The sequence below is a fragment of the Anastrepha ludens genome, chromosome 4 (genome assembly GCF_028408465.1).
Source record: "Anastrepha ludens isolate Willacy chromosome 4, idAnaLude1.1, whole genome shotgun sequence".
NCBI lineage: Eukaryota > Metazoa > Arthropoda > Insecta > Diptera > Tephritidae > Anastrepha > Anastrepha ludens.
Genome location: NC_071500.1, coordinates 69,322,991 through 69,347,612, shown reverse-complemented (window position 1 = coordinate 69,347,612; position 24,622 = coordinate 69,322,991). Strand labels below are relative to the sequence as shown.

At 37.4% G+C, this 24,622-nt stretch overlaps 1 protein-coding gene across 5 annotated transcripts in view; it reads left to right on the top strand.

The window, feature by feature from the left end:
• The window catches only part of LOC128859721 (protein spaetzle 5), a 56,657-nt gene that overhangs the window by 27,101 nt on the left and 4,934 nt on the right, over positions 1 to 24,622 (top strand). For 4 of the 5 annotated variants that reach the window (XM_054096759.1, XM_054096758.1, XM_054096757.1 and 1 more), the window contains 6 exons: positions 7,125 to 7,256; positions 8,187 to 8,338; positions 20,015 to 20,332; positions 20,435 to 20,686; positions 20,743 to 20,939; positions 21,009 to 21,075. In XM_054096759.1, coding sequence (XP_053952734.1) covers positions 7,200 to 7,256; positions 8,187 to 8,338; positions 20,015 to 20,332; positions 20,435 to 20,686; positions 20,743 to 20,939; positions 21,009 to 21,075 — 1,043 coding nt within the window. In that variant the 5' untranslated portion in view covers positions 7,125 to 7,199. The remainder of the gene's footprint in view (positions 1 to 7,124; positions 7,257 to 8,186; positions 8,339 to 20,014; positions 20,333 to 20,434; positions 20,687 to 20,742; positions 20,940 to 21,008; positions 21,076 to 24,622) is intronic. The other variant, XM_054096762.1, reaches the window with a different exon arrangement.

Genomic DNA, 24,622 nt, shown 5'->3' with positions numbered 1-24,622 from the left:
TACTACGAGGGTTGCTTTTTATATTATGAGCCTTTGTAACACTTAGTGTGATGAGCTGAGCGACATTTTCAGCGAAAAGTTTGATATTTTTTAGCATAAACTTATACATAATGTTTGCACTTACGAGCTTTATTTGACCTTTTTTAGTGAGTTGAAACATTCATCTCGTTTTAAAATTGAAATTAACTCGAACAAATTTTAGTGCGGTAATTTATTATGATTTTCAATGTGAATTATCGAGACAGGAGTACATTGATCAGCTTACTTCAACTTTTGATATTAAAGCTCTATACTCAGCCTCTGCGAAACGCTGATATAACAAGTCTCGATATGACTGCCGATCCTCGCAGGATGAATTTCGTGAAGGACGTCCGGTTATTGTATATGAAACAATCATTATATATTTGTAGGAGTGACAGACGGACGTAAGACGACGAGAAGCGGACACACCTTTTAACAATTTAACGTAACGAAATGCAACACAGCGGACTGACGAACACAGGAGTACAAGACCGAACAGAGGACTGAAACGCAATATGATAGCCTAAGAATCAGTCGGCAAATTGGCACCAAGCATACCTGTAGCAGACGTTTGAACTTACACCTAATTATATATGTATTTGCGTGAAATTATTTCCCGTGTGAACATTTTTTACTTGTAAAATATATATCGTTGTTTAAAAGAAGAAAGAGCGTTAATATATGTAATTGGCGCGTACCCCTTTTTGGGTATTTGGTTGAGCTTCTCCTCCTCTTTGTGGAGTGCGTCTTGATGGAGGGACCTACAGTTTCAAGCCGATTCTGAACGACAGATATTTTTATGAGGAGCTTTTTCATGGCAGAAAGACACTCGGGGATTTGTCATTGCCTGCCGAGGGGCGACCGCTATTAGAAAAATGTTTTTCATAATTTGGTCTTTCACCGAGATTTGAACCTACGTTCTTTCTGTGAGTTCCATATGGTAATCACGTGCCAAACCATTCGGCAACGGTGGCCGCTGTGAGTGAATTGATTACGCAAAGCCGTCATGTGGCATATTGCGAGATAGAGGCACCTTTAGATATTGCTGGGAATATCATATACTCAATATTGCATGAACATTTGGCCATCAAGAAGATTTGTTCTTATTGGATGACGCGTAATTTAACAATTGCCCACAAACGGACACGTCCCGATTGGTGTAAGGAAATGTTGAAGAATTTTAGCCGCGGTGGCTCAAAGCACGTCTTTGACATTGCCATGATAACGAAGTCGGTGGGTCATGTCATCCGAATGGATACAAATGCTCCGGCTCTGAAAGTATTCGAAGAAGACGAAGGTTTCATCTGTGTTGGAAAGGTCAGGTGGTTAAACTTGCCCAAAATCACGTACATCTTATCAAATAAATTAGGAAAATTATAAAAGCATCTCTTTGGCTGGTAAAAATACACCATTCATTTGGAATGACATCATTGAAAAGCCTGAATAAATTTTTAGTATAGTTTTTATATATATTCTCAGAGTGGAATCGAACATCAAATCGAGCCCTAAAGCCTTGTGGGACTTAATTAATTCCAGTGATTACGATGAAGTGTTGCGTTGGTGTCCCGTCGGCAATTTACCTCTGATAAAAATTTGCAGTTCGTAAATTGAATTTGATGCAGCCAACTTATTGCCGAGTTACTTATATCGAATTTTGTTTTCGATGAAGTCAATAAGCATTACTCTTTCTCGGAATATAATCAACAAACAGTTTTAGTTACTTAGGACCTGCTTCTGAAGATATAGGTTAAGTTAGGTTCAACTGGTTGATTTGCAGTCACGAAAATCGATACACAGCGATACCTGATATAGTACATTAGTTTTGAAATAGTCCACCCCTATGGTACGTGTTGGAGACTCTCTACAGTTTGCAAAGGAGATGCTCTACAGTTTGTCTTGAGCCCTGCTCCCTACATCTCAAGATTCATATCTTATAAGCATACGCTGCTACGGGCTATATTCGGTCATAGGTCAACCTCTCTCAACCTAACCTAGAGTATTCGTATTGACTTTAGTATTTCGTTGACAAAATTCTATGAAAGACATACCCCTTTTTTCGCTATACCGTCTGGGTCTGCTATCTTTTCAGCTGAGAAAATCTCCTGTAAATTTAGATTTCATTTCATTAATGCATTTTGAAATACCTTCGAGAAGAAGGTTTTTTTATTTTATTATTTTTCAGATTCATTTCTATATAAATATATCAATTGGTTGAAATTCTAGTTAATTAATAATAATCGATAGAGGATGTACTATAGGTAGGTTAAATGGTTGAAGTACCATTTCGCCAGATCAAAGCAATGTTACCTGCTCATCCAAGATATTTGATCTCCTCCTTACAGGAGTTTACTAGTTTAATTCTGCACCATAGGTCATCAGAGTCTTGGTTGGAGCTTGACTATCGGAGAAAATGTTAATATCTCCCTCTCTTCAACGTTCCCTACGCATTTTGCATGCCTGCACTATCGCAAAGACTTCTGTCTGAAAAATATTAGCATTATTCTGCAGCTTAAAGGAGATAGATAGGAGATTGGTTTATTTAGCGAAAATCTCTGCTCCGACTCCCGGTTCCATCTTGCCGTTAGTGAAGACAGGCGTACAAGCTTCGGTGTAGATTTTCCACTCGATCCAATCCTGCCTATTAAGAAAGATTGCCCTGGCACAAGCCTCAAACTCCAGTTTGCGGATGGAGACATCTGTCCGAAGTTCCTAGAAATACGGTGTTAACTATCAAAAATGCTACCCAGTCCCTTGAGAGATTGCCTCCAGAGGTCAACCTCCTTTAACCTCATTGTACTTTGAACTGCGATGGAAGTAACGTAAAAGTCGATAGGAAGTAAATAGAAAACGACATTCAGGGCAGCACAGTTTTACATGCTCCGGTGATGCCAATACATGCAGTCCTTTGCACCCTCCTCAGTTTAGTCATACTATAGACCTTTCGAAGAGTTTTCTATTTCTGAATTCCGAATGGTATTTTACTTCCTTAAATTTTCTCATCCCGTCCCTTCTTATAAATCCCGTCCCATCTTTCAAAAGCTAAAGTGATAAATGGCGATATTGATTGCCTTCCTTATTCTAACCAGGAGCCTTCGTTATTATTATCCTTTTTGTATCACGAGCTACAATACAAATTACACAAGGTAAGACTCTCTTAGAGAACTAATCAAGATTGCGGATTCTCCGATATTTTTTGCCAAAAATTTTATTTTTAAATTATTGAAGTAAATATTATTTTAATATCTTTTCAACATGTCTTATTATAAATTATAGTTTTAGTCAGCAATAACCTTTGTGCGTTACTAACATTTCCATTGGCTCCTGATTTCCCGTGATTTAACTAAATTTAACTAAATATCGTACCGGGTTAATTTTAAAAATTCATTTCTCATAAATTTGTTTACTATATTTTAGTGTAAAAATGAAAAAAAAATATCGAGACGAAGTTTGATATGACTTTCATTTGATCAAATAATTTTATTATAATTTTAAAGCATTTATCTTTGCTTTGGGCAATTTCGCTTTCTCTTTTGTGGAACGCTTCATTGAACATGATGAGTTATTACCAAACCACTCATATTTTATTATATCACACGCTTGTAAATAGCCGCAAAACAAACTTGCGTAATTAAAAAAATTGTGTCTTGGTTTTCTCCTAAAATTTAGCATATGACGTTTTTAACCTGCCTTCTTATAGACTTGTGAGTAAATGGTTATGTGTGTAAATGTACCTATACTTTTTTTTTATATAGGACGCTGTAATAGCAAACTACCCTCAAGTGGGTCAACGAAACCAGGACTAACCTGTTTATGCTTCTTCGCTCTTGCTGAGCATGTTTCTGTCTGTCACCGCCTTCGTTGTATATTTGCAACCGCATTCCATACCGGTTGAGTTTTTAGCATTCTCGAGGTTCAGCCTATCAACAATAACCACAATCAGACCGTTATGTACTTTCTTGCTTTAAAAGCTACCGTCTATGTCTTTTTCCGACTACTCAACAAGACTGACCTACCTTTTTTTCCCCTGACAAAAGACCAATGCTTGTCGTCTACTGTCGGATATTATCAGTGGAGGCTTTCGCAATCTTTTGACACTCAAGTAAAAGTTTTGCACCATGAGTGCATTTAGGCTAAATGAAGCGAGTCGCTGGAAAGAAAAAACTTATGGCCATGCGAGTCTATTATTGTGACAAAACTCAGTTGATCTCGGTGAGGACTGACTACATCGTCCAGACGGTAACATTCAATAGGAATTTTGCCACTCTCTTTCCATTTAAGGAGGAATGGAAAAGGGATTCTCACTAAACAACTTCGACACTACAGTCTATACAGATGGTTCTAAAATGGATTGTGGAGTTGGAGCTGATACATATTCTCATAGACTTAAATTTGAAAAATCTGTGCGTCTCCCTAATGCCAGCAGTGTCTTCCAGGCGGAAGTACTTGCAATTGGGGAAGCTTGTAGGCTACTACTCTCAGTTTTCTCTTTTAAGGGCAACATCGCTATTCTTTCGGATAGCCAAGCTGCAATCCAGGCACTAGATTCAGCTACAACAACCTCTATGGTGGTGGAATAAAGTAGGAATAGCCTTTCCATAATGTTACCTTAATCTGGGTTGCGGGCCATCGGAATATTGAAGTTAACGAAAAAGCAGATGAATTGGCAAGATCTCCCATCTGCCATGAATAAGGCTCTTGCAGAATCTGTGAATACCGATTAGGTGCGGGCAAGAGTGCAAGAGTGCACATTTTAAAGACAATTTGTCACGCATACAAAATTCTTTAAGTAATTCAATAAAAATTTGGTACTTTATTTTCTTTAAGGGGTTATACGCAGTTATGAAGCAAATAAAAGACGGGTTGTCAAGGATTTATCCTGAAGAAACTTCAGAATATTTCAATTTGAAAATTTTTGGCGGTTATAAAAGCATCCTTCAAGAACGTAACAAATTTTTTTATTTATGAAAATGTTGATTATAGAGCGCGCTGCAGGCGATTTCTGGAACCTCCTTTAAAAAAAGACGATTTACGGTGTACATCGTAACTCAGGATTGGATTATCTGAAATCAAAAACCAAACAAATTTTGTTAATATATTAGATTATCTAGTAATTAATCGTTCGGCTAATCAAAATAGTAAATTTTCACAAAATGGCAGCTTTTAAAAGAAATGATTTCGATTTTTACGTTAAAATTTGGCCGTAAATTGATTATAAAATGGAAAATAAGTATCAGATTTACAAAAGGAACGATTAATTACTAGAAAATGTATCTTTAAAGATTGAGTTAAAACGGTTGACCGATCAAACAAGCCGTTTTCGAGATATCGTGTACACCGACTTGAAAAATGCCGTTTTGAAAAAAACACGTTTAAAGTTTCAATACCTACCTTAAAACGTGCCGAGGCATCCGTACATATTTAGGTATAACTCCGAAAGTATTGCTTAGATCTACTTCAAATTTCGTGCGTATACTTTTGAATATATGTACATTACAAAAATGCAATAAAAAAAATCGATTTTTTTGAAAGTCATAACTGCGTATAACCCCTTAAATGGACATTTGAGTGCGTTTTTATATCCAAAGCTAGGCAACACTGCAGTAGCGAGAGAGAGATTTGACTGCTGGAAGGAGAAGAACACCAACAATAATCGCAATCGCGGATAATGTGACCAGATGGTTAAAAAAAAAGTAAAGCTGAACAAAACTGATTGAAATATTGAACTAATTAAAAAAAATGTATATTTTACAAAATCATAAACATTAAATTTTAATTAGAAAATTCTAGAAAAGTCTCATGAAGAAAGAACTAAAACCCCGAAACTAAATAACAAAACAAAATGCTAAATAATGTTACGAAAATGGTAATCTGGCCGTACTGGTCACCAATTGTGTTAATAAGACGTCACTCATTGTTAAATTCACTGATAGCAAAGTAACGGTACCACGATAGGCAACATCTCATTATTCTTTCCATCCTGCCCTTTTTAAGACAAATTATGTCAGAAACGCCAGTTCTTCGCGCTCTTAAGGGGACAGATACCTGTAAACGGCCATATTTTCCCTGATTTTCATTAAAATTATTTAAAATGAAGAAGTCAATATAATTTTTTCAAAATTGGCATACAGTTTATTTATACATTAAAATAATATAAGTTTTTTTTATTTTAATCATTTAAAATCGCGGATGTACATTCAATTCTCCCGGAAGGTCGCAGCGGGGCTTCTCAATCGGCGGGCATTGTAGCGTCGGCGTCAGTGACCTGAATACAAAAAACCAAAAATTTTTTTGTTTATTAATGTCATAACTTCTATATGAATTAAAAAAAATGGAAAAAAACTCGCGGAATTAAATGCTTAAAAAAAAAGAATTTTGGGGCCAATTTTCCAACTATTTTTGCTTCGAAAAAATTATTTTTCCGAAAAATTTTCGAAAAATTCTAAATTCACATAGAAAGTAATATCATAAAAAAGATGTTTGCAAAATTTCAGGGAGATCGGTCAATAACTTTCGAATTATCGTGTACGCCAATTCGAAAAATATAGTTTTAAGAAAAATGCGTCTAAAGTTTGAATACATGAAAATTCAACCTCTCCCAGCGCTCGAACGCAAAGAATAGAGTCGTCACGGTTGACGATCTATAATATAATATAAGAAATACTTAAATTTTTTTTCGAAATTTTACAGGTATCTGTCCCTTAATGAATACAACTGGAGCTTGATTTTTCTCTTGTTGTTTGCTAAACTTGTGAAATCTGTAAGAGTTTGTATTTAAATACATAAATAAATATATAATGCTGAAATATGTAAGCATGAAAATATAATATTCATGTGTATGTATGTAAATTTGTCTGTTGTTTTTGCGATAACAAAATATGACTTCATTCCGCACTATGAGCTTGAACAATTTTATTACCCACACTCTAATCACTTACTTCTATTATGTACATACATACATATAGTATATTGCTAAATATATATTGTACAATATTACATTTTATTTACTTATCCTTTGTCACATGTCCATGCTAATGTTTACAAAATTGTTTGCCAATCAATTTACTAACAAAGAGTTGTACTCTTTTTATGCTTCCTCTTTCCAGCTGTTTTCCGTCAGCAACATCAGATACACAGATGCATAAACCACACGTAGATATATCTACTACATCTATGTCACAATGAAGAGTATTATTTCTCGCTTCTATAGTAATTATGGCTTTAGTTTTATTTATGTGGTAAGTTGAATGGTGCGTACGCGTACTTTATGGCTTTTAAACTGTTTGCACATATGTCTGTAGTATTTTTACGAGTATCAACTAGCCATAGAATATATACATATGTATGTAGGAATAGGTAAATTAATTTGTTTGCGACCTTAATTCTATGTTTGTCAGGTAGCGCAAATCTGTATCTCATTCGTTGGCTTCTGAGAGTTTGGTAATATTTGTTGGTGCATTAATAAAAACAAGGCCTTCCATGCAGTGATAAAATTAGTATGTATGCCAAAAGCTATGACCAGATTGTTACAATTGGAGTACGCTGCCACGACATGGCCATTCGCAATTCGCTAAACTAGAAATTGTGTGAGTGAATTATTACATTGTTAAGAAGTTTAGGTACACTCAAAATCGACCAGCTTTTTCAAAAATTTCCCGGAAGAACAGTCAAGTGACGCTCTATGTGAACTCATTTGAGTTACCTTTTTTTCTAGGTTGCCACATCTGTAATTTATTTATATTCCCAATAAAATTTTCTCGCCATTCCTTGACAGTTGTAAAAGTTACTGCATCTTGCGTAAATCTACCTCTGCACGCTTTTTACAGTTTAAAAATGGTACAGAAGGTACACGCATTCAGAAAGAGCTAACAGAAGAAGACTTTTAGAACAGTGGACGATTTGCATTGAACATATAGAGTGGGAAGGGTATAGTATATATTGAGCGTGATAATTAGTCAATATATGCGAAATCAAAATAGATTTTTTTTAAGAGTCAGTTTAGTTATTTATTTAAAACCCAGAAAGCGTTGCAATAGCGTTACAGGCATTGACCTCATCTCCAGCACTATTTCGAGAGAAAAGTGTATCAATTTTATTAATATCAAATCTAGTTATTTTTTCTCCCATACATATTTCATATTTTTGTATATAATTTCTTTTCTCCACAGATACTAGTTTATACAACATCCGCGCACAGTGTGCCCTCGTGTGGCTTATATGGAGCGCCACCATGCCAGTTTCTACCAGCGCCGCCGGGACAAACACCATCATGCGCCCGACCAGGCAGAACCTACTGCGAGCACGTGGACAATTATCCAACGTAAGTCAATCATGATTAATTATTATTACCAAAAACCAATATTGTTTTGGCTGGTAGTTACGTGTTCCCAACTTCTTAAGATCGTGTTCCACTTGTAGTACGCTTTGTTGGCGGCGTTGATGCGATCCCTGACTGCGAAAGTTGAATCACCTCTACATGCGAACATAACTCATAGGTACTTAAAATGCTGCACTGTTTCAAAAGTATAGGCCCTCACATGCAAATTTTGCATCTGTGCAGGCCGCCTCGATTTCAACAGATATTTCGTTTTTCCCTCAGCAAAGCCCCCGGCAAAGCAGTACTTCTTCTGTTATCATAAAACCTAAGTGTTAGAAGACTTCTGATTTCCGCAACGCTGACAACGCCCAACTAATTAAAAAATTATCTACCCAAAGTGATGAATCTTCGTTTGGATAAAGTAGGGCAGGGCAGTGGAACAGAAGGTGCGAAATCGTCCCTTCCACTTCTTCGTTTTCGACTGCTTTTACAGAAGTCATGTCCTAGCCTCTGAGCGTGTCTGCCTATAAGGCAGTGTCGCGCTATAACAGAAATCAGTGTGCTATGGCTATGCTTAGCTGTAACTTAACAGGGATGTTGTGCGTTTAGCATTGAGAGTTGACTTCAATTGTTTGGCGATTCTTCCGGTTTATTTGTAGCGCCATCTTTCATTCGATTTTCTTCAAAATCTCCTCAAAGGAAGTAGTTTTCATGTTTGTAGGGGTTCACCAACATCATTATCAGTATTCTAGTTAGGAAGAGTAGTGCCGAGTCCCGCTCGTTCATCGGCCGGCAATTCCGCTCGATGTCACAATGGCTAGGAATGCATGTCACATTTGGACGAAATGACTCGGTCACCTTGTTACGAATGTTTGACTTTTCATGGCTTCTTAATGGTGGTCGACTGCATGAGACATCGCATCACTTGTATCAGTGTCATGGCTTTAATTATTGCCATCAATGCAGCCCATGAAAAATTACAAGAGTTGAGGAAGCGAAAACTAAAGATTTTCGGAATGTACGTCTCCGCCCACCCGGCCATCGAGCTTTGAGTCGTCTGTGTATTCATGTATAGACCCACCTTGTTTATGTATATATGATTAGTTGGAAGAATATTAAAAGAGGTAACTGCAAAGTTTTTATAAATAAGTATATATGTATACTATAAGTGTCAAGGAAGCACGGGCGGTGCTGTGGCTTTCAACTCCCTTTCGCTTCCACATACGTACGTACAAATGTAAATCAACTCTACCGCCGTATGATTTCCCTTTCATTCTCATACAAACAAAACTTTATAAAGCTGCCAATTTCGAATTTTTCACTGTTATTAGCTAATTAACCAAAGGCCAACGAAATCTGCTAATCTCTTAGCAAAGCCACTTTAGACTACAGCTTAAACAATTAGAAGACAACGGTGTTGGCACCAATTTTTTATTGGTTTTTGCAACTTTGCCAATTTGTTTCTTACCTGCCCAAGGCACCAAACCAAAAATATTTAATAATAAAAAGGTGTGGAATTTTTTTATGATTGTAGTTATTTGCGTCATGGGAATTCTAAAAAAATTTAAAGTGGAATGCTTTTTAGGATAGGAAATATGGTATGCACAGTGTTAGGTAAATGGAACAGGTAGGCTACTCAATCAGTACTAAGTCGATTTTTATGTTTTATATTGAATATTTGTGTATTCTTAATATTCACTTAGGCATCCATCTGGTCAATGAAGTCGATTCAGAAGTGAGCCGTGATAAGCAAAAAGCGCCATATTTAGTGCCTAACGAAGCCGCCAAGCTAAGTTGTCAAACAATAAACGAGAGAAATTGAAAAAAAAACATCAAAAACTATCGGCAAATATAAAAACAAGTAACAAATTTTGATTACTTCCACTGGATTTATACATTCGAAAATAAAACTAACGAAAATAACTAAATACAAGTTAATATGTAAAATCTATAAGTTCTTACTTAGAAATAAAAAGCGATTTTCTGTCTATTATATTTGCTTAGTTCGATTTATGAGTAAAATGAATTTTTAAAGTCGTAGCTATCTCTGCAGACAGATATTAGATTAAAGGGGTTCAAAATGCTGATAACCAGTCATTAATAGTCAATATTTTCATTATATAGAATAGGATTGCAGTTGACTAACTAAAATTATAGAGAAAGGAATTGAACGACAATATATTATATATAGTACATATGAATGTATTAAGGTGATCCAAAACAAAAAAACATCCTGAATATTTATTATAAAACCCCGCAGAATTGGTATACATTGCAAGAAATGATAGTATTTGTTTTTATATTGAAACGGGTTGAAGGGTGTCATAAAGAACAAGAAGCTTACCTGTACCGTGTAATTTGTATCGAGAAAATTTTGTATCTAAAACCACTAAAAGCTAATATATTTAACTTATAAACGATATTTCTTTTAAAAAGTAAAAAATTAAATCTTTGTGAGTATCTATTCAAAAAGTGTCCCCATGAGCCCTGGTCGCCGTAGCCGATTGGCTTGGTGCTGGACTACTATTCGGAAATGCACAGGTTCGATTTTCGTGCATGAAACACCAAATGATAGAAATATTTTTTACTAATAGCGGTCGCTCCTCAGCAAGTAGTGGCAAATCCCAGAGTGTCATGAAGAAGCTCCATGAAAAAGCGCCTCATATAAAACCATCTGCCAGTCGTCTTAAAACTGTAGGTCCCTCCATTTGTGAAACAACATCCAGACGCACGCCATAAATAGAGGAGGAGTCCGGCTAAACATCCCAAAAGGGTCAATTATATATATATATATATAAGTATAAGTAAGTAAGCGCGTAAATGGAAAACAGTGAATATTTTCTTCTAAAAAATATATTTCTATAATTTCTAATTTGATAATTTTTGAATTCCTTTTCATTGGTCTGTTAGTAATGATAATTTTTAGCGATTTTATATCAAAATTGCACAAAAACAAAAATACTTTTCCTTTTTACATATATCAGTGGTTAAGTTTTAAAGGCCGGTGTTGATTTTGAATAAAATACAATTTTTTTAGGAAAATATTATCATTTCTCTTTGTTATGATAATATTGGTATGGCTCAATTACGTATGGGACAAAATACTGGCTTATCAACGTACACCTTTTATTCAAATAACTCCCAAAAAGGAGGTCCAACGGTGTCAAATCACGTGATCTTGGCGGTAAATTCACATCGCCGCGACGTGAGATTATTAAATTTTTCGCGCAAAAGAGCCACTGTTTCGTTAGCTGTGTGACAAGTGGCACCGTCCTGTTGAAACCACATATCGTCCACATCCATATCTTCCAACTCGGGCCATAAAAAGTTCGTTATCATCTCACGATAGCGAACACTATTCACAGTAACTGCCTGACCGGCCTAATTTTGGGAAAAATACGCCCCAATGATGCCGCCGGCCCATAAACCGCACCAAACAGTCACTCTTTGTGGGTGCATTGGTTTTTCGGCAATCACTCTTGGATTGTCGTTCGCCCAAATGCGGCAATTCTGCTTATTGACGAATCCACTCAAGTGAAAATGTGCCTCATCACCTTTAGTTCTTGGGTCAATTGCACCTTATAAGCGTGTAAATGCAAGTCTTTATGTATATAATGTTCATCAATGACGAACGTGAGAGGTGCAATTGTTGGGCCCGACGACGAGTTGAGGTGGACGGCTCTTCAACCACGCTATCGCGAACAGCAGCAATATTTTCTACAGTGCGAGCTGTACGAGCATGCACTGGTGTTTTCACATCTCCTACAGACCCGGTTTGCTCAAACTTTTGCACAATTTTTCCGATTGTATGCACATTTGGACGATTAAATTGACCGAAAAAATCACGAAGTGCGCGATATGCATTTTGATTTCAACGCCCGTTTTCATAATAAGCCTGAACAACTTTAACGCATTACTCGATTGTGTAGCTTTCCATGGTTCAAATTGAATTAGTCTGAAATTGAAAAATGTCAAATGCAGAAAAAAACTTGACGTTTAGGTGTGGTTCACATTCAACATAGGCCCTTGAAATTTAACCACCCTTCATTTTGTGAAACACCGTATTACAGGGGTTGCTATTTGTATTTCTTTCCTAATAATGGAAAAATGCCCGTTTGAGGTTGAAAACGATTTTATTGCTTTTCATTTGAGCCATTTTTCGAAGCACTTTGTCCACTCGCGTTTTAGGGTGTTTCCCACGCGAATACACCTTTCTTTCATACAAAATCTTATTGATGCTCATCATACTAATACCCCTTGGATGCTTCCAATTTGTGGTGGGTGTCTTGACATTTATCATGCAAATGGAGGCATTCCATTGGAGTCACGTAAAGCTGTAGACTTCTACTGAATCACAAAGTTTTTAAGAGAAGCTTTTCCATAACAGAAATGCTCTTGCGGGCTTCTCATTGCGAGCCGTAGGCTAAGCAGGATTAGAAAAAAGCTTTTGCTGCCATTTACCAATACTTCATGTCAATAATGGCAGTCACGCAAACGCCCATCCAGCTACAACAATACAAATGCATGTACAGGGTAATCCATATAGTATTGATTTTTTTAATCATATGTTATTTTGACAGTGACAGGTCTTTCCCGTCGTCTTGAATTTTAACATAAAGCCTGAATCATATCGCCGCGAAATGAAATTCATTGTTTTACGCGTAACAACGTTGTGAAATGTTGTAAACTTATTTCCAAAGTTAATGTTGTGAATACAGACAGTTCATTTAATGAAAAAAAATCAAGATCATCTTTTCTAACACAACGCATTTTCATCCAGTGGTTATGTTAATAAACAAAAATGCCGCATCTCGGAATCGGGAACGCCCCTCAATGCATTCTCAGAGAATGGCACTTTGGTGGCCAATTTTTTATATATTTATATGTATATATTTATTTCTGAAATCAATAAACAGTTGTTTTTACTGACTACTTATACGTTAAATTACAATTTTTCATACTGAATACGTACCACAAAAATATCGTTATCAAATAGTTCAATTACAATACACGAATTAATTGAGCAGAAAAAAATTAGTTTAGTTAAGGTGAAATCTACTTCAATAGAATTTGAGATCTCATTGAGTTCATGTAGGGAGCGAGCAGTAGGCGTATTGCAGGCATAATTGGTTCTGAACCTATTCAAATAGAATGCATATTTATTACGCAAAGACCTGGTAGGAACCGAAATGTTAGTCAGTTCTAAAAGAGTGGAACAGTCAGTTTCACCCTTGATAATATTAAACAAAAAATATAGCGACAAAATCAATCTTCTACAATATTTTCTAATTTATTAAGATTAAGTAAAAGTAACCGGCATTTATATCGAGAATCGTTCGATTCTGTCTATAGAGAATTAATGGTAAGGTGGTCAAAGAAAAAGGACATATTCAAATATAGATCGAACAAATGGAGTAAATAGACACTTAAGATTATAGGGGTCTGCAAAGTTCGAGCTATTCCTTCGTATAAAGCCAAGAATGGAGTACGCTTTAGATAGAATAAAGTCGACATGCTATATATATAATATATATATATAATTGGCGCGTACACCCTCTTTGGGTGTTTAGCCGAGCTCCTCCTTCTATTTCTGGTGTACGTCTTGATTTTGTTCCACAAATGGAGGGACCTACAGTTTCAAGCCGACTCCGAACGGCAGATATTTTTATGAGGAGCTTTTTCATGGCAAACATACACTCGGAGGCTTGCCATTGCCTGCCGAGGGGCGACCGGTATTAGAAAAATGTTTTTCTTAGTTTTGGTGTTTCACCGAGATTCGAACCAACGTTCTCTCTGTGAATTCCGAATGGTAATCACGCACCAACCCATTTGGCTACGGCGGACGAATGTAATGAAAAATGTGCATCGAAAACAACCCCTAAATCTTTGATTTCTTCAACAGATTGAACACCGATCTTATAACAAGTAGGAATGATGTTAACTATTTTTGAGTACGAATCAGCTTGAAGATTATGTGAATCCGCCAAGTTTAAGATATTAGAAAATATTCTTAAAACATTCGCATACAGGAGGAAAAATGGCAAAAAAACGACTACATATATCATTGATAAATAAAACAAAAAGCAAGGGACCCAATATACTACCTTGAGGTAGACCAGAGGGCGCCGGAAGAGGAGCAGACGCGCCATCATCAATATAAACTTCACAATGTCTATTGCATAAGTAAGGTCGCAGCTAATCTAGGAAAACTGAGTGAAATCCCTGATATATAAGTTTATCTAATAAAATTGTGTGCGATACTTTATCAAACGCTTTGGAATAGTCAATATAGATACAGTCGACTTGTTGGCCTGCTGAGAAAGCTGCAATACAGTATTCAGTGAAAACGGCTAAATTGGGAACCTGTAGTAAAACCAGCTTGTGATGGTATGGTGATTCGATACTGACGAGAGATTCGAGATAGATCTGTAATTATGGGTCTTATTTTTTTACCACTTCTAAAAATTTATGTAACAACTGTCATTTTCCATTCATCGATAAAAATGTCAGGGGCTAACGATTTAATGAAAATTAACTTCAGGGGCAGAGCAAGAGAAGAACAATGTTTGAAAAGAACGACTGAAAGACCATCAGCATCTATTTTTGTGAACAATTTTAGGGCTAAAATACCCTTCTCAATATCTTCCACTGACAGACTCAAATACCCAAGGTTAGAAGACGCGGTAGCATCGGTAATCGTGTTATCAGCCATTTTGGCGTTGTGATTTGATCACCTCGGTGCTACGATTTGACACTGTTACCCATCTCTGTAGGGTGATGTGAAGAACAATCCATTAACGATTTAGGCCTTTAACGCGACTATCGGGAAAGACACTCGTGAGCTAGAGCCAGAAATCGCCACAAAGAGCAAAGAAATCGTGCTCAATTAAAACTGGAAATGTTTGCTCTTTCAAATACAGCCGGTGTCAGAAGGAAATAACCGGTTTTTTTCTTGTAACTTCTTGTAGCGTCAAGGGCTACGACGCCAGTGCTAACTCAGGTTAGTGTCGTTCGACACTTTCCCGTAAACGCAACCAAACAAAAATGAGTGGGAAAATATCTTACGCCGCTGGAAAAGTGATTAAAAAATCAAAAAAGTTTGGTGTGATGTGGAATCAGCGGAATAAAGTGTACAAAAATGTTGATGACAGACATCAAAACCACTGCGCTCAGAAACTCATTGACAAACAACAAAACAAGCAAATGGCGTCACAGTATTGGACTGGCCTTCCCAGACCCCAGACGCCAACCCCATTGAAAATTAGAATTATGAAAAGGCATATTGCCGGAAAGCCAGTCCGCGGTTTAAAGCAACTCGTGCGTCAAGTTCGCAAAATTTAGTCCTGTTTGTCGACGAGCTACGCAGAAAAGCTGATTCAAAGCATGATGAAAATGCCAGGCTATACTCGACAACGATAACGACTACACGGCTTATTGAGTAATTGCCCCTCGTAGTTTTGTACATACTTTAATGTAAAAAAATGTTAAATATATATCTTTTATATTTCACGAATAATCGAGGTTCCTTTTTTCTGATACAGATTGTAAGTCAATAATATATCGAAAAAAAAATTGGTTTTGTTCATTCATGAATTTTTTAAAATAAACCACTACATATATGGACCTCCTTGTATATGCGTACAGACATATTAGGGGTCTTCAAACGGAGCTCATTGCTTCGTTACTTGGCAATTTTACGTGCATTTAGTTTTTGTAAGTCCAACGAAAGCACCAAGTAACAAAGGGCCGTGGTGGCAAGCTTGACAATTTGATCAGTAGTTGGCAAAATAACAATCGGCTGTTTGGAAATTGGCATTTGTTGGTTTGAGTTTAAAATATCAAAAAGTAAAAGAGGTAAAGGGAGTTAGCTTTTTTTGTGATATTTCAAAATTTTGATATTTCAAGGATATTTTTCTCCATCGAAATAAACAAACTCAATTCTTAGGTAAGGCCGTTGGTGCAAAGGAGCACTACCAGACTAACAAAAAGAGTCAAAAAGGTCGTTTACAGCAAAACCAATTCGCCCACCTGCCAAATAACAACCGCCAAAGTAAAGAAACTGCTGTGAGTACTCCTATTATGGTTGGTCCAACCAACTCCTATTACATAAAACTATTATATAAAAAACTATAATCAAAATGTAAGCGAAAGCGCTTTGAAACTCAAATTTCTTTCTCTATTTCATACATTTCTTCTCTAAATGAAAATTGCTTCCCTTCTTTGAAAAGTGATTCGGACCCGGAGGGCTGCTTATATAATATTTCGCCGAAAAGGTTATTCGGTTCAGCTGTTATTGTAACTCGAAATTTGTTGGCTGCCAAACCAAAGCAAGTGAAAGGCAAATGAATGAATTTTAAAAAATTTAGTAAAGTTTTTTTTTTTTTGTTAAACGCGCATGATATTTGGAAAGATTCAAATAATTTGGGTGATTACTATTGGAAAAGCCGACTTTTTTTTTTCTAAGTCCATGTCAAAACTGCTGATCAGTAAATACCCTGGTGTAAAATTTATGTAAATCTATACGTGCGTGCATACATACTTGCCCTTATATCTTTGGATGTAAAATCCTCAATTCGTAACGTGTTATGACCGAAAGCCTGTTACAACAGCTTGTGTTTTTTGTAAGTGCGTTTGTTATTGGTATTTTAGAGAAAATACCAGTTTTATTGCCCCAATCGCCAAAAAGTTAGTCAAGCTGTCTGTCTGTCACGTCACAAAACAATAAACTGATGGATGGCTGGTCTACCCTATGATTAACTTCATTTGCTTTGTTTTTGTATGTTAGTCTCACACCCATTTACCGTTTTCTACATTTTCGATGGCACGTGACTTGAATGAGATTTTCGATTTTTTATTTGATTTTGCCTATGAATTTTGAATGAATTTTATATTACAAAGCGAGTTTTCTACGCAATCGCATTGAGCGCGAAGTTACATCTTCCTTTTGCTTTTTAAAGGCATGTTTTTATAAGTCGATATGTACAACTGTGTATATGTTTTAAACTTAAGATGGTACTCGTATTAAAAATATGCTTATATGTAATACTGCCTTATATAATAGCTGAAAGTAGCTATCAAGTGAATTCTGAAAATGTTTCTGTAAATATTTTATTTAGGTCGCGAATCAGGGTCAAAATTATGGCAAAAATAGTTTCTCATATATATGTATATATTTTTTTTTATAAAGGGTGACTTTTTAAGAGCTATAGGAAAGTTTTTCAAAAAACACACGTAAGATTCAGAAAAATCCATGTGATTTTTATTTAAATCGATAGTACAGTCCTTAAAGGTCTTAAAACTAGAAGTTTAAGGCTTCTAAATGATTTTTGTCGGAACTCCGTGCGCCCATTTTTCACCGAGATACAGCTTTTCAAAAATCACTAAGAAATTTAGGAAATTTTACTGCTCCCTCAATTTTTGTGTGAAGTGTATTAGGGGGCGTCCATAAATTACGTGAGATGTTTAAGGGGGGGGGGGGGGGTCGAGTCAAATCTCATCTAATCTTACGTTGGAGAGAGGGGGAGTCTCGGCAAATATCACGCAATTTTTTTCTGATTGAAACAAAAAAATTGTACATGCTTAAGATTTAATCTCAAGCGTAATCGTAGTATGATTAAGATCATTCACTAATTCGTTCAAAACAAAATAATTTCATTCATACTTCGACGTTATACATTCCTACTGTCAAACCACCATATTTGTTTTATACCAAATAGCTCAATTTAATCTGAATTTGCGGTACAGTGTAGCCCGTCGGTTGTTTTCGCGCCACTATGAGCCGAACGCCCTATCACTCAGGTTGACGTTTGACAATTCCGGACTTTAAAGAACATGACGGAAAATCATTTGCTCCATTTCTAATACGCGTACCGATTGAACCGCTGAATGCCTTCATCAGCACGCCTATTTTCTCTATTGCCCAAGTATACGTGATGATTTAGAGAAAATATGCTGCAGTACATGCGGTATTTACTTCGCATCTATCACAAGAGCTGCAGAGCACAGGCGGCAGCTCACATTGCACCAGCTAAGCAAGCGCGTATGTTCCGCAAAGTGCGACCCTCACGGATTGTCACAAGACGAGCTAATGAGTTACTGTGCGCAAGCGTCAACGGCTTAGAGTGGCTAGATTAGAACGAAGTTGAAGGAACACATGATTTTACTGAAAATCATATGGACATGTTGGTCCCAATAGTCTCTCTTGAAACCGCGCATAATTCTCCATGGACTGAATTAGAGTAGATATTCTTTTTTTAATCGCAGTAGTTACGGTTTAAGTCTTCTATTGTTAAATTTTTATTACACTTATAACTCTCAGCAATATTGATTACTAGTCTTAACTAGTCGTAAATAAAAGCACGAAGCAACTTTTTTTTCTTTTTACAATAACAATCCAACGCGTTTACATAAGAAACCCACATTTTGAAAAATCTCACGTGAGATTGGGGGATGGGGGAGGGGGTTGAATAAAATCTCACGACATCTCACCTTCAGAAAACTGAAAAAAACACCTCACGTAATTTATGGACGCCCCCTTATGGTAATTGTCTCTGATTCGGGCTGTTTTATCCTGCTACCCAACAGTCTTTATCCTGTCCTTTCTCTCATGTTATGTAACCAAGACATTTGCTTCCTTCCAATTCCTCGTTTGCCTTCGATTTTACCTTGCACAATCAGTTACGCCAACTCATATTTAGAACCACCCATAATATGACCAAAATATGCGGTTTTGCGGCGCTTTATCGTTAATAACAGCTCTCCATCCTTTCTAAGTTTCGTTAAGACTTCTTTGTTACTAACTCTGTCTGTCCAAGATATTTTCATCATCCGCCGATAGCACCACATCTCAAACGCCTCTAATTTATTCATACTCGAACCTTTAGTGTTCATGCCTCCACACCGTACCACAAAACAGACCAAACGTAACATGTAAGGTACCGAATACGTAATTTCATGTACAAACTTTTATTGGAAAGATCTTTCCTGTAATAGAAGAAAACTTCCCTCGCTGCTTCAATCCGATAGCAAATTTCTCTGCCATTTGTCTATGTTTCGCTAAGCCAATATCCTTGGGCCAGATTGACATATACATAAATGTATATATATTTCGTATGAAGTTAAATTTCACAGTTAATTGGAAGGTTTAAGCTTTCTACCAGCGCAAAAGCCGCTAAAAAACATATTGCACAGTATTTTCTTGATGCAGATATGTGCTTGTACTTATATATACGAATGCATGTACTTAACTGAAGTCGAATAAGCTGAATTGTAGTTTTTTCTTCAACTTAGGTGAAACCCAAAGACTTAAGCGACAAACTAGATTTTATATACTAGTGAGATTATGAAAAATCGACTTAATCTTTTCCATTTATATTCAAAATGCATTAAGCTCTTCGATAAATAGTAGAAAAATTCCAAAGCTCTTTTGACCCAACATTTTGAAATTGAAATTATTGGACCACTCCTTCACTCACATGAGCCGCGTATCATTAAATACGTACGTAGTTGTCGTGTAGTTGGCAACATTTTACACTCATTCATACCAAGCTGACGGCCATAAAAGTTTGTAATGGTTTCACTGAAAATTAGCATAATTATCGTTGTCTGTAAAAGTATTCATTGGTTTATGTTTACTCAAACTAAGTAAGTCTATTTTTATTTCCACAATTACTATTACAGTTATCTCATCAAGCATCTTGTTCACAAATGGGGTTATGAGGCTAAAAATTTGCTCGTCGATGAGTCATGGGATGAGTTCTCTGCATTGACGTGGCACGAGACGCCCGTCTTCTATGATCCAGCATTTATTTTTTCACCCCAGAGACCGTATAATGGCGGCGGAAACGGAGGACTTGGTAGCGGCGACGGCTTTAATGGCTACAAATACGGTACTCCAGGCAATGGTGGCGGCAATGCAGGTGGAGTTACAGTGGGACCAACCAGCAGTAGTGACAATACGTTCATCATCACAAAATCACAAACTACAGAGACCCCTACGTGAGTATAATGCACATACAAAAACAAACAAAACACACACAAACAAATCCCACCTTTGACTTTCGCAGTATAATTACGTAGTAAAATATCAATTCCTTACAGCTTTCTGTTCTACACCTCCGCTGGCCAGCATCTGAACAAAAATCAAGTGAGCAACTATAATTTAGGTGGAAACGGTGGAGCGCCCGGCAGTGGACACAAGGTTTCATCAGACAGTCCATCCTATTGGCTAAAGCGCATTTCACGCAATGTCGACGGTGTGGTAGGCGTAGAAGTAGGCGGTAATTTTACCGCGGCATTGACATCATTCGACACAGATTCGGCATCAGCGACGGCTAGCCGTGCGAAACGCAGGTAGTAGGGCCCCTGCACTAAACGTTATTCTTTTTTAACTATATTATTTTACTTAACATTTCTTCATCCTCCCAAAGCACTTCATTTTCATCGAAACTGTCTCGCGACGTTTCACTCAATATGGATCTCTTGGATATCATTGGCGCTAACAAAGGCCCAAAAACGCGCACCAAACGGCAAAGCTCCGGCCGTGAGACGCTTTGCAAGACCACCTCTCAATTTATTACTCCACAAGCAGCACTCAATAACAAAGGTGAGTTGACGAGTGTGTGGTGATTTTGTTGAGTTTACAATTATAGCAGCTTAATTGTTTCTATTTTAGGAAATTGGATGTTTGTGGTGAATGAGCCAAGTACAGCGCGGCAAATGGTGAAAGCAGAATTGTGCGCGTAAGTTTGTTATAACTTAAAATGTATTAGTATAAATGCTATAAAAACAGGGTGATACAGCTGCGAGGCAAATTCAAATTGATGAGATTATTAAAAATGTGATTGAACGGTTCGTGCCTTGGCTAAACATGAAAATGCGTTAATGGGAAGAGTTTTTACACTGAAAAGGCGTGCACAGTTCGTTGCAAAATTTGCGTTAATTGCAAAAAACATCAGGTGCTTCAATTTTAATATTATTTTAACGGTATAATGGAATTTTAATACTTCGAGTAATTTTGCCTTAATTCAAGTGATTAAATTAATAGTTTCCGAATGTAACAAAAAAAATTTTGAATGCCCAACCTGGTTTTCTCACTTCTTATTCGGCTCATCTATAGACGGTTTTGGTCATATTTTACTTAAAATAATTATAAATAATAAAAATAGTTATAAATGGCGCGATAGCCGCTGACCCGATTTTGGCCAAGTTTAACAAAGCGCGCCAATCATTTCTTTCTCGTACCAACCGACGCCAGAATCCAAGTCCTTCTCCACCTGATCTTTCTAACGCCGAGGAGGCCTTACTCTTCCTTCACCTTCCGCTACTACCAACTGGTACCACGTCGAATACTTTCAGAGCCGGAGCGTTTGTATCCATTCGGACGACATGACCCAGCCAATGTAGCCGCACTATGTCTATGCCGTCCAAATGTCCAAAAATATTCCGCAGAATCTTTCTCTCAAACACTCTAAGCGACGCTTCATCGGATGTTGTCATCGTCCACGCTTCTGCGTTATACGTTAGAACGGGCATTATGAGAGCCTTGTAGAGTGTAAGTTTTGTTCGTCGGGAGGTGACTTTGCTACTCAATTTCCTGCTAAATAAAGTTGTAGGTAGGAAGGTTGTAAGGGTATCCCGATGAATGTCGTTTATTGTTTGTCTAAATGCAGTCCGGTCCAATAATTGTCGATCTGATTTGTCCTGGATCTCGTCGACGTAATTAAGTATGTGCCTTCTGGCATGAATGGTAGGCGGTTCGGACTCTAGCAGGTATATGCATGGATGGGACCTACGGTAGCATCCTATCAGAAACTGCTTGCTGAGTAGTTTGTTGTGCTCCTTCACAGGTAACATCTAAGCCTCGTCGTGTACTTGTTGTAGTGGGGACATTATGAAGCATTCCGTCGCTGTCCGAAGGGCATTATTTTGGTAAGTCTGAAGCTTCTTCCGCTACGAATTACTGGTTCCGGCGCAGGCGCAGAGTAGTTTAGAACCGGCCGGCCAATTGACTTAAATGTCGATAGCAATACCTTGCTTTAACTTCCTCTGTTTAGAGATTTGGTCTCGAAAGATTACTGGCGTGTGATGAGCACTAAGATAGTTAGCGGACCACCTCTTCAGCCCTGGCTCGACTGTGCAATGCCATCTAGTAGCGAGGAATGGCTGACTGGGTACAAAACCTTCTTCAGGTCCAGCGCTACTAGGACAGCCTCTCGCAAGGGCGGTATTGGTTATGCTCGTGGTTTATCTGGGTGTTTATGGCGGTGAGTGTTGTGGTGGTACCGTGCACCCTTCGGAAGCCATACTGATGTGAGGGTGGAGCCAGATGTTATGTGTAGAGTGGGAGTAGGAGGGTTTCAAGTGTCTTTACCGGAATGACTCGGGTTCTTCCCGACCAAGGGCTGCTGAGCCAGTAGACTAGCCCTGTCTAGTGCACCATACCTTTCGTTTCTTGGATTTCGCTCTGGCTGTTTTAATTTCAAAGTGATTTGTTTTGTTTAAGTGATCAACTGATTTTGATATTCAAACCACCAAAATGCGAAAATAAAACACATATAAATTTGATTTTTGTACTACTGCAACCATCTTTTTTGCCTTGATCGGTTGACTCGCTATGGACTTGCTTTCCAACACAATTAGGTTTGCTCACTCGGTAATTCAAAACGGTTCTCATAAGAACCTATTTAACATGAAGGCATGATAAAGTTATCCACGAATCACTCCCCAAAATGTTGAACACTACATCACCGTGTACCTATGTGTGAATGGTATTATCTTCTGTGCGGTGAACTTATTGAACATTCAGCATAAGCACAAGCCACGATTCATATTCCGCGGTACTCGGTTATCACTGCATTCGTTTGCTTTGGTACGAATTACCCGCGTGACTGCAGATAAAAAACTGTGAGTGGACACTTTTCATTTCAAGTAAAGATTTTAACACCAGTTCTCGGGGTTGCATCAGAAGATAACTGAAAAGAACAATTTTGATATTTTTGATATTCAAAGAAAAATGCTATTTTTTAATATAAATGATCGGATGTTTATTTCATTATAAAGAAGAAGGTATACCGTTAATAGTGGAGAATAACATCAGGCAAATAACCACCACGATCATGCTTACAGGACAATATCCTCTTCATGAAATTTTCCATAACCGAATTGCGAATTGCTTGCTCTATGTCCTTGATAGCCTCACAAATTCCATCTTAGAGGTGGAAAGCTCTTCACACTTTTTCTTGACATGCGCCATCCAACGCAGTTTAGCATCAAGAGCTATTCCAAGATATTTTGCCTCGCTGACGTACGGTATATTTACGCTGTTTATGTAGATTGGCTTGTAAATCGCACTGGTTTTTAATTATTTATTTTGGTACGCCATTGTTGGCCCATTTTGCAAGAGAATTCACCGCTGATTGCAATTTCGTCGTTGTAGTCTCGATTAATTCTCCAACTGCTAGGATAGCCGTGTCATCTGCAAAGGTTGTGGTAACGTGGACCGGTAAGTCATACTCATGCAAGAGGTATAGGAGAGGGCGTAGGATGCTTCCTTGAGGTACCCCGCGCTTGCTTTATGTAATGAAGAATAGGGGTTGTCAAGTCTGACACGAAAGTATCGGTCATCAAGGTAGGAAGAAAGGATTTCGCAATAATTCCTGGGCAAAATCAATTTTAGTTTGTGGAGTAAGTCCGTATGCCAAACTTTGCCAAACCCTGCGGGACGTCAAGGAACACCGCTGCGCAAACTTAATTTCCTCTATCGCACACTCTATGGTTCCAACAACCCTGTGCACTGGGTCGATGGTAAATTGATTTTTGCGAAAACCAAATTGGTGCGTTGGGATAACTTTCTTGTTTTCTATAATCGAGTCTGTAACAGTCGTTCAAAAAGTTTGGATAGCAGTTTGGTAGCAGAGAAATAGGTCGGTATGAAGACACATCATTTGGCGATTTTCCGGTTTTCAGAATCATAATTACTTCTGCTATCTTCCAGTACATAGGAACATATTTCAACAAGAAACACACATTGATCAATTGATACAGACAAGTAACACAATTATTGGGCAATCTCTGAAGAATTTCTGCAGTTATGAGGCCGAAACCAGGCGATTTTTTGGCTTTCATTGAAATTATCATTTTTGAATGTCTGAATTTGAACGTGTAGTTAGTTTGTTGTTTGGTTGAACTTCAATTTGCGCGCAGGATATCTGGTTTGCTGCCAACGACGTCTAAGTTTTCGTTTTTTTATTTATCAGCGTCTTGATATTTGGTGGGTATTTTTTCTTT